The 11993-nt window shown below is 44.8% G+C and overlaps 2 protein-coding genes across 2 annotated transcripts in view; both read right to left on the bottom strand.

The window, feature by feature from the left end:
- Positions 1 to 333: 333 nt before the first annotated feature.
- Positions 334 to 2254, bottom strand: LOC117640568. Its single transcript, XM_034377139.1, has 6 exons — positions 1988 to 2254; positions 1435 to 1551; positions 1224 to 1345; positions 932 to 1142; positions 630 to 730; positions 334 to 545 (listed from the first exon to the last, which is right to left on the bottom strand). Exons 1-6 carry the CDS (start codon positions 2214 to 2216, stop codon positions 504 to 506), a joined length of 822 nt encoding a protein of 273 aa, XP_034233030.1. The 5' UTR covers positions 2217 to 2254; the 3' UTR covers positions 334 to 503.
- A 4210-nt stretch (positions 2255 to 6464) lies between these two features.
- LOC117640405 (zinc finger MYM-type protein 1-like) overlaps positions 6465 to 11993 on the bottom strand; it is a 34360-nt gene continuing 28831 nt past the window's right edge. Inside the window, exons 8-9 of the mRNA XM_034376905.1 lie at positions 6654 to 6781; positions 6465 to 6554 (exon numbers count right to left, since the gene is read on the bottom strand). Coding sequence (XP_034232796.1) covers positions 6465 to 6554; positions 6654 to 6781 — 218 coding nt within the window. The remainder of the gene's footprint in view (positions 6555 to 6653; positions 6782 to 11993) is intronic.

Raw genomic sequence — 11993 nt, 5'->3', positions numbered from 1 at the left:
GCTTCATAGCCTCATACGCTTCCATCACTGACCCTAAGGTAGTGCATCCTGCCAGCATTGTGGAAGACGCTTTAACTTTTATCTCAGCTAGATCAGCCCCCTCTGATGCACTCAATGCGTTATATTCATCCCTACGCATTTGCAGTTCACGGTTTACTTCACTCATTATTCTAGCAAGCGACTGAAACTCACAGTAGTCGTGGTTGTCGGTTCGGAGCCAGATTATCTTCGAGAATGAAGAGTATTATGGTTATGTTGTTGAGGATGTTGGAAACATGGCAAACTTGACAGCCAGATAAATGACCCAAGGCATGAGTGATAAGTGAGCGTGAATTTATTCAATTCTTAAGAAAAATATGAACATGTACATATATACATCAGATTAAAAGTCAACTCATTGACAATTCATTAGCAGGTAACGTCATTTCATAAACATCACATCAAATACATTCATATACATTCATAAAGTCACATAGTCACATCACAGACTTCGCTTGCATGCTTCATGATTCCTCCCCATCGTCACTGTCGCTTTCATCAACAAACTGAAAATATTAAAAAAAAGACATATTTTACAAAACAACCTTTAAGTGAAGTAACATTTTAGCTGCAGGACCTGAACCACTTACTTCACGAACTTTCTCCTTGTCTACATTTTTCCCGAGACAACTGTTAACTGCCGCCCCAAAAGCGGCTTGAGTAAGGTATGGAAATCTTGACTTCACAAAGTCTGAAACAAAGAGATGAGTTGAAAGGCACAAGAGTCGGCATTAACTATCTACTACTAGATATAAATTTGCGCATCAATAAGGCTCAGTTTACTTTGATCAATACCATAGTTAATTTTACAAAGGAAATAGTGTTCAGAGATCAGTTATCAAAATAAGACTAGTCATTACTGGTGCACAAATTTCTTTGCAGTCCACATTACCTTGGATGTCTTGGGTCTTACGATATTTCTTCAGACTAGGTTTAGGCTCCTTGTCTCTCCGTTTCTGGCCTGCATATGAAGATCTGCGCAGACGACGCTTAGAAAATGCAGCTCTTACTAATGTCATGGTCATCTGAGACGGAGAGGAGGCAGCTTTGGCAGCAATATAAGCGGTGTTAGAAATCACTAAAGCAGAACCCACTTTCATAACCTGCAACAAAGAAAATTAAGTTCAAATTAAAGGCGCTAGTTTGTATTGAAGGAAATGAAAGAGGATTAGACCGAAACTTACCGACTGATTTTCATCAGAAGAAGAAGAAGACGAACTGCAGCTATTCTGCCTATTAAGTGATCCACCACGAGGAATTCCTTGGTTCGCTAAAGACCTCAGCGAATTGAGAATCTCACTCACATCTGTGAAAATGAGAACATTGATAAATACTTCATTAATGACCCAGAGGGATTATTCAATTATAAAAATGGAGTGGTAAATCAGAACTCACATGGTGGGGGTGGATCATTTGAAGATGCCATCTGTCTCCGCCTGGGTGTGAATTCTTCAGCATCATCATCGCTCAGTTGTAGAGCCTCCATTCTTTGGCGTAAGAAGTCTAAGTCACCTACAAAGGGCAAGAGAACAAACAAACTTATGAGCCCACTAAAGTCAAACCGATCAACTAGTCCTGTGCAGCAAGACCCTGACCCACGTCCTGGCCTGGCAAGGCGGATTCTGCACAGTGCGTACTCTGTTCGTCTCTCACTGGATGCCCCATGCTACCCCATGCGTGCGAGAGAGACAGAGTCACAAAAGTACTGTTCGGAATCCGCCTGCAGCAGACTGATTTAGGGAGTCGTTGCGCTGTCTCCCTCGCACGCATGTGGTAGGTGCGAGAGAGACAGAGCGACGGACGTCTCGTCGTTCTGTTCCTCTCGCCTCGAGGCGTTCCGCACAGGTGCGAGAGAGACAAAGCAATGAGACGCAGTCCGGAATCAGCCCGCTAAGCCCGTGCACACATGAAGTAATGACATAAATCACACAGACAATGCAAAACTTACTGCTGACTACGAGAACGTTGCAGTCGTAGAGAGGCCAACCACTTCTAGGCATGGGTGGTCGGCGCCATTCCACGACGTAGGCCTCGGAAGCGTCGTGATGATCAACTGGATTGAATTCTCTGATCCATTTGACGTTGAGGTTCGGCGTTAACGTGCCAGCGTGCGGACCATTCAACCACTTGACTAGAGCAAACATGTCGCTCGTCACTCTCGATGAGTTGGGAGCCATAGTAACTCACTACAGAATGAATTAAAAAGCCGGATACGCGGTCACTTCTCCACACTTGCACAACACACTGGAGTTGCTTGTCACTACACTGCTTTACGCGAAGGGAAGCGCAGTAGAATGATCTGGCTTGGGCGAGAGCAAACAGGTTGCCGGTAGAAGTTCTCCTCCCCTCCCCTCCCCTCGGATGCTCCGGTCAAATTTCGGTCAGTAATGTCAACTTGTCCCTCCCTCGCAAGAGCCTGGCCGACATGCACGACTGGCACAGGCCAAAACACTACCTCAGATTCCCCCCTCCCTTCCCCGCACCGCCCAGCTCCAGCAGACTGATTCCGAGAGTCGTTTTTGTTTTTGTAGCTCTGTCTCTCTCGCACTTGTGCGGCGTTCCGTGTGGGTGCGAGAGAGTCAAAGCGACGAAAGCTACTCGAAATCAGTCTGCATGTTTAGCATTTCGTTGTTGAAGGCGCTCACTTAGAACATACCGGGAAGATGGGGCACTTGTGGGCGCAACCTCATCATTTTAATGTCTGATTTTCTTATGGAGCTGTTTAAGAAAACTTTTAACTATTGACTGCTTTGCCACAATGAGCTAGGACAATGAAAAGCAGCAGGGATAAATCCCGAGGCAGACGTGGGCCTTACAAGACCTACTTGACCAAGGACGGAACTCAAATCATTCCCAGGAGTACTTTTTACTCCCGTGCTTCTGCCTCCAACACCAGCATTCTGCATGACAAGACTAGGTTAGTTATGTTCTTTCTTATCATGTTAAGTTCTCTTTTGGACCCTGCGTTAGGTATTGTTTACATAATTTTAAATTGCAGGCTGGTTGAGTGTTGCTCCATCAAGAGGCCAGTTGGCGATGCTTGCAGTTCCCTCTCTACGTTCAGCGAACAAGACATAAACATTCGTGCAGTGCCTCTTGTCATCAACCATAAAGCAAGCACGTCAACAAATTTAGAATCTAATCCGTAAGTTCACCTTTGTTTCAATCAAAAGTACATTGTTTTTGGATCAGATAATAATCTGATTAATAGCTAATTTATTATCACATTTTAAATTCTTGTTTCATTTTATATTGTGGACAGGCTCATCTCTCATAATGACCACAACAAAGTTCCAACACCACCGTCTACAATGTTACTGGATAATTTGGACTCTTCTCTTCCTGAACCGGTAAGTCATGTTTACTTATTGATCTGTTTTACTTGTAATGTTTTACTAAGAAAACTATTAATTCCAGGATTGTGCCATTGGTACTACCTTCAATTTGCCAGATGAAGTCGAGCAAAATGAACACACAACACTGATGAATGATTCTTTTGATGACGAGTTTTGTAGTGGCTTCAATGTTGACGATGATGGTTGCCTGTCGGAAGAGGTAATGAGAGGCGGGAAGCAGTTTTTATTTTCACCTCTTTGACAAAAAAAAATTATTTTAAATCATTTGCTTTTTCTCTATTATAAGATATAGACTTCCTATCTGAAATATTGTAATATGTGCATATAAAAAATGCAATATTAACACAAACAAATGATCTTTTCTTAGGAATCCTGCAGAATGCTTGTGGATGCTGAAACCCCAGTGATATGTTCTCTAGCTGATGTAAGTTCTCAAAGTCCTAATACTTCTTACAGCAATACCGCCACTTACAGTGACTAATTTTTTTTTTATTTTGACAGGAATCTGCCAGTGATGACATAAGTTCTGTTCCACCAATTGATATTGATTCTGATCCTGATGAAGAAGAAGCTATTGCCCCTCAACTGCATCTGACAAGTAAAGAAAAAATCAAACTCATGCTTCTCCTTGCTACCAAGAGGAGACACAAACTAAGCTACGCTGCTGCAGAAACAATTATGGACTTTTCCAGTGTGATCAGTGGTGAAGACTCTACTTCTGCCTTTCGTCCCACCAAGCATACCATTAAGAGGGCAATCGACTTGTATTCTTTTGCACTAAGCGAGCACCATGTGTGTCCTGCCTGTAACCATTACATTGGTGTTGTTCAGGAAAGTTCTTTTTCTTGCTCAAATTGTAGCATTGATGTTTGTACAATTGAGAATAGAAAAAAAGGAAACATATTTTTATACTTGTCATTAGAAGAACAGTTGCGCGTGCTACTAGAGAGATGTTTAAAGAAAGAAGAACTTATTGACCCCCGTAACAGAAAGAAAATTAATCAGTACAACTATGAAGACTTATTTGATGGCGCCTTCTTTAAGATAAATGTAGAATCTGGTGTCCTTACTTTGAATTTTTTTGTGGATGGTTTACAGATTGGAACAACATCCAAAACTTCTGCATGGCCAGTCCTTGTGTCACTCAATGAAATCCCACTGCATCTAAGAAGAAAATATCTTATGATGGCGAGCGTATGGTTAAGCAAGAAAAAGCCTAATTGTAACGAATACTTGAAACCATTTGTTGAAGAATGTAAGAAGCTTAGAACAGTTGGAGTCAACTTCTTGAGAAATGGAAAAATGTGCAACCAAAAGTTCCAAGTAGCGGTTTGCATCAGTGACTCTGTGGCTCGTCCCCTTTTACGCAACTGCAGTCAGTTTAATGGAAGGTATGGGTGTGGCCTCTGCTACCACCCAGGAATCCGGTTGCCCTTTGGTAGAGGCCATGTCAGGTCGTACTCGACTTTTGCAAGAAGTTACCCGCTCAGAACTCACGAAGAGACAATGGAGTATGCAAGACAAGCAGAGGCATCTTCTCGAACCAAAGTTAAAGGAGTGAAAGGTTATTCTGTACTCTCTGAAATTGATAACTTTGACATTGTGAGACAACTCGATCTCGATTCATTTCACTGCTTAGTCAATGTGGGAAAGCGATTCATGTGGCTGTGGTTTGGTGAACGATTCAAAAATAAGCCCTTCAACATCAGTGAGAGACAACGGGAAGTTGACGAAAGGCTGTTGAGTATAACACCAACATCTGATGTATCAAGGTTTCCTCGATCATTGTCAGAGAGTTCTGACTGGAGAGGACACGAGTGGTACAACTGGATTGTAAATTACAGCGTTCCATGTTTGAAGAATATTCTACCAAGCAGATATTTGAACCATTGGAGCCAGCTTCCATCAGGAATGGCTCTTCAAATGCAGAACTCAGTCGCAAAAAGTGAGCTGGCATACAGTGACCGTTACCAGAATAAGTTTGTGTCGGAAATTGATCAGCTATACGGCAGTGAGCATGTCACTTTTAGCATACATTTGCTCAGCCATCTTGCCAAAAGTGTGGAGAATTTTGGACAATCATTTGGCCACTCTGCTTTCATTTATGAAGCTGCTAATGCTGATATAAAAGATCTTATCAATAGCGGCAATGGTGCCATTTTTCAAATTTGCAAGGGGGTGCAGCTTAATGTTGCACTGAAAAATTTGTTTTTTGAACTTGGAAGTATAATGAATGAATATGAAAAGGCATACTTCAGCAAAGTTACAAGCACTGCTATGAAGCCAGTAGTCACCTTAACTGTGGATAATGTAGCCTTCTTAGGACAGTCAAATATGTGCTTGTTAGAAGCGGAAGCAGTGGCAGCTCTCAGGAGAATCGGGGTTGTTTTTGATTCAAGCATTCCTCATGCAGTGTTTTTACGATGCATAGTTAATGATGAAGTTATCCATGGAACACAGTATAAAAGAGCACCAAAACAGAACAACTCTGTTGTCAACTTGGAGGATGATACAATTTTTATCATAAATTCATTTGTTGTTCTAAGCAAAATCAATAAATGTTTTGCTTTAGGTCACTTCATCATGGAAAACAAGAGACAAAAAGTTTGTGATCCAATGCCACCACATCTAAAGTTACTTAAGCTCCATCATGAAGGAACTCTGAGATGTATAGCAGTATCTCAAATTCAATCCAAGCTCCTCTCGTATACTGTGAAACTTTCTAATTCTGAGTCTATCAGATTAGCCTTAATAAATGTTCTGTCTATGGAAATGCTCAAATAGGATTTGAATGTTTTTATTTTTTAAGTAAAATATTTTATTGTGGAAACTGCAATGGTATGTGACAAGTCATTGAAATATGAACAAATGACATTAGTTATATTTTAAAATAGTTTTTAGTGACACTTGTTTTAAATATGTAGTTTTTGACATAAGACTGCTGCAATGTGATTTTTAACATTCTGACTGGTGTTATAATAAAATCTTTGAAAAATCTTTACAAATTAATTCAATTGATGTGAAGTACCAACACGGAAGGGAAAACAAACCTCAGCCGTTTAAATATACCTATGTTGACTCCATCTGGGTCTTCCACATGAGGGCTCGCCAAACTTCTTGAAAACTTGGTAGCCTTCTTCTTCGCTTCTGCTTATCAAACTGTAAAAGAAACATGGATAACAGACAAATATGTAGTCTGAAAAAATGTCACTCACAGAAAGTTACTATTTTATTGCTTACCGCCAAATCCTAGCACACCACAGCACAACAAAATTCATCGATGGGACTCAACTGAAGAAAGAAAAGGCCTCTTGAGGCTAACAGTCTAACTTTGTCAGGAAAGCAGCGAAGCATTGTGCATTGCTGAGGCACATCCCATACCGCACCTGGAATCAAACAAATTGCGTTAGTGTTACTTGGCTTTGGCATAGCAGCAGAATGGTCTAAAGGAACGAGGAGATTAGGGCACTCTTAGACTCGCGAAGCATTCAACAAGGAAATCCCATGTTGCAAGAAAAGATCTGGCATCACTAAGCTCAACTCACTAAAATCAACTCACGGCTATGGCTGAGATCGGTGTCAGCAAGCGGCAATAGAAAATTGAGTGGCACGGCTCAAACACCCCTTCCCAACCGCCATACCCCTTGCAGTAAGTGCCCGCAACGCCATAGCGTTTGCCCGCCCGCGCGCGAGCGTGTGGCCAGCCGGGACGGTAGGCAGCCACACACACACGCGTGCTAGGCGGGCTGGCCTACACTTGCAGGCGCTCGACCGCGGAAGTTACGAACGCGGCGGGATTCTCGAACGGCTGCAGGAAGAGTGGACTGAAATGCATCGTGATTCGAGTCTTGCATATGTTTAAAGTGCACTGCGCAACTCATTAGTGGTAATAATCTGGTTGTCAATTCTGGATGCAGTGGTAACCGGTAACCAGGAGTGCACAATAATAAACCAGTCTCAATTACGCTCTGAGTGTTAAGCAACGCCCACTTGAGACCTTAGTTGAAGGATGTTGTTGGAACTGTGGCCTACACTGCAGGCACACTGCAAGAGAGGACACAATCGAGGTTACATTCGGTGACTGTTACTACAGCTGTGGCCCAACTGCGGCCAAACTGTAGTAGTACGTTCACTCAGGACAATCGGTACAACTGTTGTTTCGTTCTACAGTTAAACCACACGCTGATTGTAGAACAGACTGCAGTTTGCACACTGCAGTTCTCCGCTACAGTCAAAACTAAGTTATTACTTCAGTTCCTTCCACCCGGGTGACCTGTGAGGAGATTCTTTAGCATCGAGCTATGTAAAGTGCCGAAAGCAACAAAGTCAAAGTCAAAGTTTGCGTTCCTTTTGAAGCAGAGGACCGATTTAGAGCGTGCCCTTGCGATCCCGCATAGTCCCAGTGCGATTGGCAACGATGACTCTTGAGGAGATTCTTTAGCGTCGTGCTAAGTGAAAAGCCGAAAACACGAACAGTCAATGAAGAAGTTCGCGTTCCTTTTGAAGCAGAGGACCGATTTAGAGCGTGCCGTTACGAACCCGCATTGTCTCAATGCGATTGGCGACGATGACTTTCGAGGAGATTCTTTAGAATCGTGCTATGTGAAGCGCCGAAAGCACTCAACGTCAAAGTCGTATTTTGCGTTTCTATTATAGCAGAAAAGCGATTTAGAGCGTGCCCTTGCGATCCCGCATAGTCCCAGTACGATAGGCGACGATGACCCTTGAGGAGATTCTTTAGCGTCGTGCTACGTGAAGTGCCGCAAACAAGAACAGTCAATGTGGAAGTTCGCGTTCCTTTTGAAGCAAAGGACCGATTAAGAGCTTGCCCTTGCGATCCCGCATAGTCCCAGTGCGATTGGCGGCGATGACACTCGAGGAGATTCTTAAGCGTCGTGCTACGTGAAGTGCCGAAAGCACACAAAGTCAAAATCGTATTTCGCGTTTCTATTGAAGCAGAAAAGCGATTTAGAGCGTGCCGTTGCGATCCCTTATAGTCCCAGTGCGATTGGCGACGATGACTTTCGAGGAGATTCTTTGGCATCGTGCTATGTGAAGTGCCGAAAGCACTCAACGTCAAAGTCGTATTTTGCGTTTCCATTGAAGCAAAGGACCGATTTAGAGCTTGCCCTTGCGACCCCGCATAGTACCAGTGCGATTTGCAACGATGACTCTTGAGGAGAATCTTTAGCGTCGTGCTACGTGAAGTGCCGTAAACAAGAAAAGTCAATGTAGAAGTTCGCGTTCCTTTTGAAGCAAAGGACCGATTTAGAGCTTGCCCTTGCGATCCCGCATAGTCCCAGTGCGATTGGCGGCGATGACACTCGAGGAGATTCTTAAGCGTCGTGCTACGTGAAGTGCCGAAAGCACACAAAGTCAAAATCGTATTTCGCGTTTCTATTGAAGCAGAAAAGCGATTTAGAGCTTGCCCTTGCGATCCCGCATAGTCCCAGTGCGATTGGCGGCGATGACACTCGAGGAGATTCTTAAGCGTCGTGCTACGTGAAGTGCCGAAAGCACTCAACGTCAAAGTCGAATTTCGCGTTCCTTTTGAAGCAGAGGACCGATTTAGTGCGTGCCCTTGCGATCCCGCAAAGTCCCAGTGCGATTGGCGACGATGACTCTTGAGGAGATTCTTTAGCGTCGTGCTAAGTGAAAAGCCGAAAACACGAACAGTCAATGAAGAAGTTCGCGTTCCTTTTGAAGCAGAGGACCGATTTAGAGCGTGCCGTTGCGATCCCGCATAGTCCCAGTGCGATTGGCGACGATGACTTTCGAGGGAATTCTTTAGCATCGTGCCACGTGAAGTGCCGAAAGAACACAATGTCAAAGTCGAATTTCGCGTTCCTTTAAAGCAGAGGACCGATTTAGTGCGTGCCCTTGCGATCCCGCAGAGTCCCAGTGCGATGGCGACGATGACTCTTGAGGAGATACTTTAGCGTCGTGCTAAGTGAAAAGCCGCAAACACGAACAGTCAATGAAGAAGTTCGCGTTCCTTTTGAAGCAGAGGACCGATTTAGAGCGTGCCCTTGCGATCCCGCATAATCCCAGTGCGATAGGCGACGATGACCCTTGAGGAGATTCTTTAGCGTCGTGCTACGTGAAGTGCCGCAAACACGAACAGTCAAGGTGGAAGTTCGCGTTCCTTTTGAAGCGAAGGACGATACCTCCTAGCAACAGACACGTACTTCGGGCACGCTTCTCAAAACTCACGTACTTTCGGCAGCTTGTGCAACAAACACGCAGTTTCGCCATTTCTAGTCAAAAAGCACGCAGTTTCCGCATTTTCGTCCTGGCGGGCACGGAAATGCATTTTGGGTATTTTTCATGGTTGGGCTAGTGAGGTAAAGTCACTAAGTCACCATTAATAGCCTCAAAACGGTTTCAGGAGTGATCTGCATTGAAATATTACAGGAAGTTTGGAGGTTAAAGGTGGGCCTATATTTAACGACAGATCGTTCCTGAAACCGTCTCCAGGTTATCAACGGTGACTTAGTGACTGCACCTCACTAGCACACCCATGAAAGTTACCCAAAATGTATTTCCGTGCCCGCGAGGACGAAAATGCGCAAACTACGTGCTTTTTGACTAGAAATGGCGAAACTGCGTGTTTGTTGCACAAGCTGCTGAAAGTGCGTGAGTTTTGAGAAGCGTCTCCGAAGTACGTGTCTGTTGCTAGGAGGTATCGAGGACCGATTTAGAGCGTGCCCTTGCGATCCCGCATTGTCCCAATGCAATTGGCGACGATGACACTCGAGAAGATTCTTTCGCGTCGTGCTACGTGAAGTGCTGAAAGCACACAAAGTCAAAGTCGTATTTCGCGTTTCTATTGAAGCAGAGGACCGATTTAGAGCGTACCCTTGCGATCCTGCATGGTTCCAGTGCGATTGGCGACGATGACTCTTTAGGAGATTCTTTAGCGTCGTTCTACGTGAAGTGCCGCAAACACGAACAGTCAATGAAGAAGTTCGCGTTCCTTTTGAAGCAGAGGACCGATTTAGAGCGTGCCGTTGCGATCCCGCATAGTCCCAGTGCGATTGGCGACGATGATCTGTGACGAGATTCTTTAGCATCGAGCTATGTAAAGTGCCGAAAGCACGCAAAGTCAAAGTCGAATTTTGCGTTCCTTTTGAAGCAGAGGACCGATTTAGAGCGTGCTCTTGCGATCCCGCATAGTCCCAGTGCGATTTGCGACGATTACTCTTGAGGAGATTCTTTAGCGTCGTGCTACGTGAAGTGCCGCAAACACGAACAGTCAATGTGGAAGTTCGCGTTCCTTTTGAAGCAAAGGACCGATTTAGAGCGTGCCCTTGCGATCCCGCATTGTCCCAGTGCAATTGGCGACGATGACACTCGAGAAGATTCTTTAGCGTCGTGCTACGTGAAGTGCTGAAAGCACACAAAGTCAAAGTCGTATTTCGCGTTTCTATTGAAGCAGAGGACCGATTTAGAGCGTACCCTTGCGATCCTGCATGGTTCCAGTGCGATTGGCGACGATGACTCTTTAGGAGATTCTTTAGCGTCGTTCTACGTGAAGTGCCGCAAACACGAACAGTCAATGAAGAAGTTCGCGTTCCTTTTGAAGCAGAGGACCGATTTAGAGCGTGCCGTTGCGATCCCGCATAGTCCCAGTGCGATTGGCGACGATGACCTGTGAGGAGATTCTTTAGCATCGAGCCATGTAAAGTGCCGAAAGCAACAAAGTCAAAGTCGAAGTTTGCGTTCCTTTTGAAGCAGAGGACCGATTTAGAGCGTGCCCTTGCGATCCCGCATAGTCCCAGTGCGATTGGCAACGATGACTCTTGAGGAGATTCTTTAGCGTCGTGCTAAGTGAAAAGCCGAAAACACGAACAGTCAATGAAGAAGTTCGCGTTCCTTTTGAAGCAGAGGACCGATTTAGAGCGTGCCGTTGCGATCCCGCATTGTCTCAGTGCGATTGGCGACGATGACTTTCGAGGAGATTCTTTAGAATCGTGCTATGTGAAGCGCCGAAAGCACTCAACGTCAAAGTCGTATTTTGCGTTTCTATTATAGCAGAAAAGCGATTTAGAGCGTGCCCTTGCGATCCCGCATAGTCCCAGTACGATAGGCGACGATGACCCTTGAGGAGATTCTTTAGCGTCGTGCTACGTGAAGTGCCGCAAACAAGAACAGTCAATGTGGAAGTTCGCGTTCCTTTTGAAGCAAAGGACCGATTTAGAGCTTGCCCTTGCGATCCCGCATAGTCCCAGTGCGATTGGCGGCGATGACACTCGAGGAGATTCTTTAGCGTCGTGCTACGTGAAGTGCCGAAAACACAAAAGTAAAATCGTTTTCGCGTTCCTTTGAAGCAGAACCGATTTAGGGGTGCCTTGCGATCCCATAGTCCCAGTGCGTTTGGCGACGATACTTTGGGGAGATTCTTTGCTCGTGCTAGTGAAGGCCGAAACCCAGGGGTCAAATCGAATTTCGCTTTCCCTTTTTGAAGCGAGGACCGATTTAGGCGTGCCCTTGCGATCCCGCAAGCCCCAGTGCGATTGGCGACGATGACTTTGGGGAGATTCTTTAGCTCGTGCTAGTGAAGTCCCGAAAACCAAGTAAAAGTCGAATTTCGCGTTC

This window comes from Thrips palmi, unplaced genomic scaffold (assembly GCF_012932325.1).
Source record: "Thrips palmi isolate BJ-2018 unplaced genomic scaffold, TpBJ-2018v1 HiC_scaffold_12, whole genome shotgun sequence".
Lineage (NCBI taxonomy): Eukaryota > Metazoa > Arthropoda > Insecta > Thysanoptera > Thripidae > Thrips > Thrips palmi.
The sequence above is the reverse complement of the archived record's forward strand: the minus strand, read 5'-3'. Positions and strand labels throughout refer to the sequence as shown.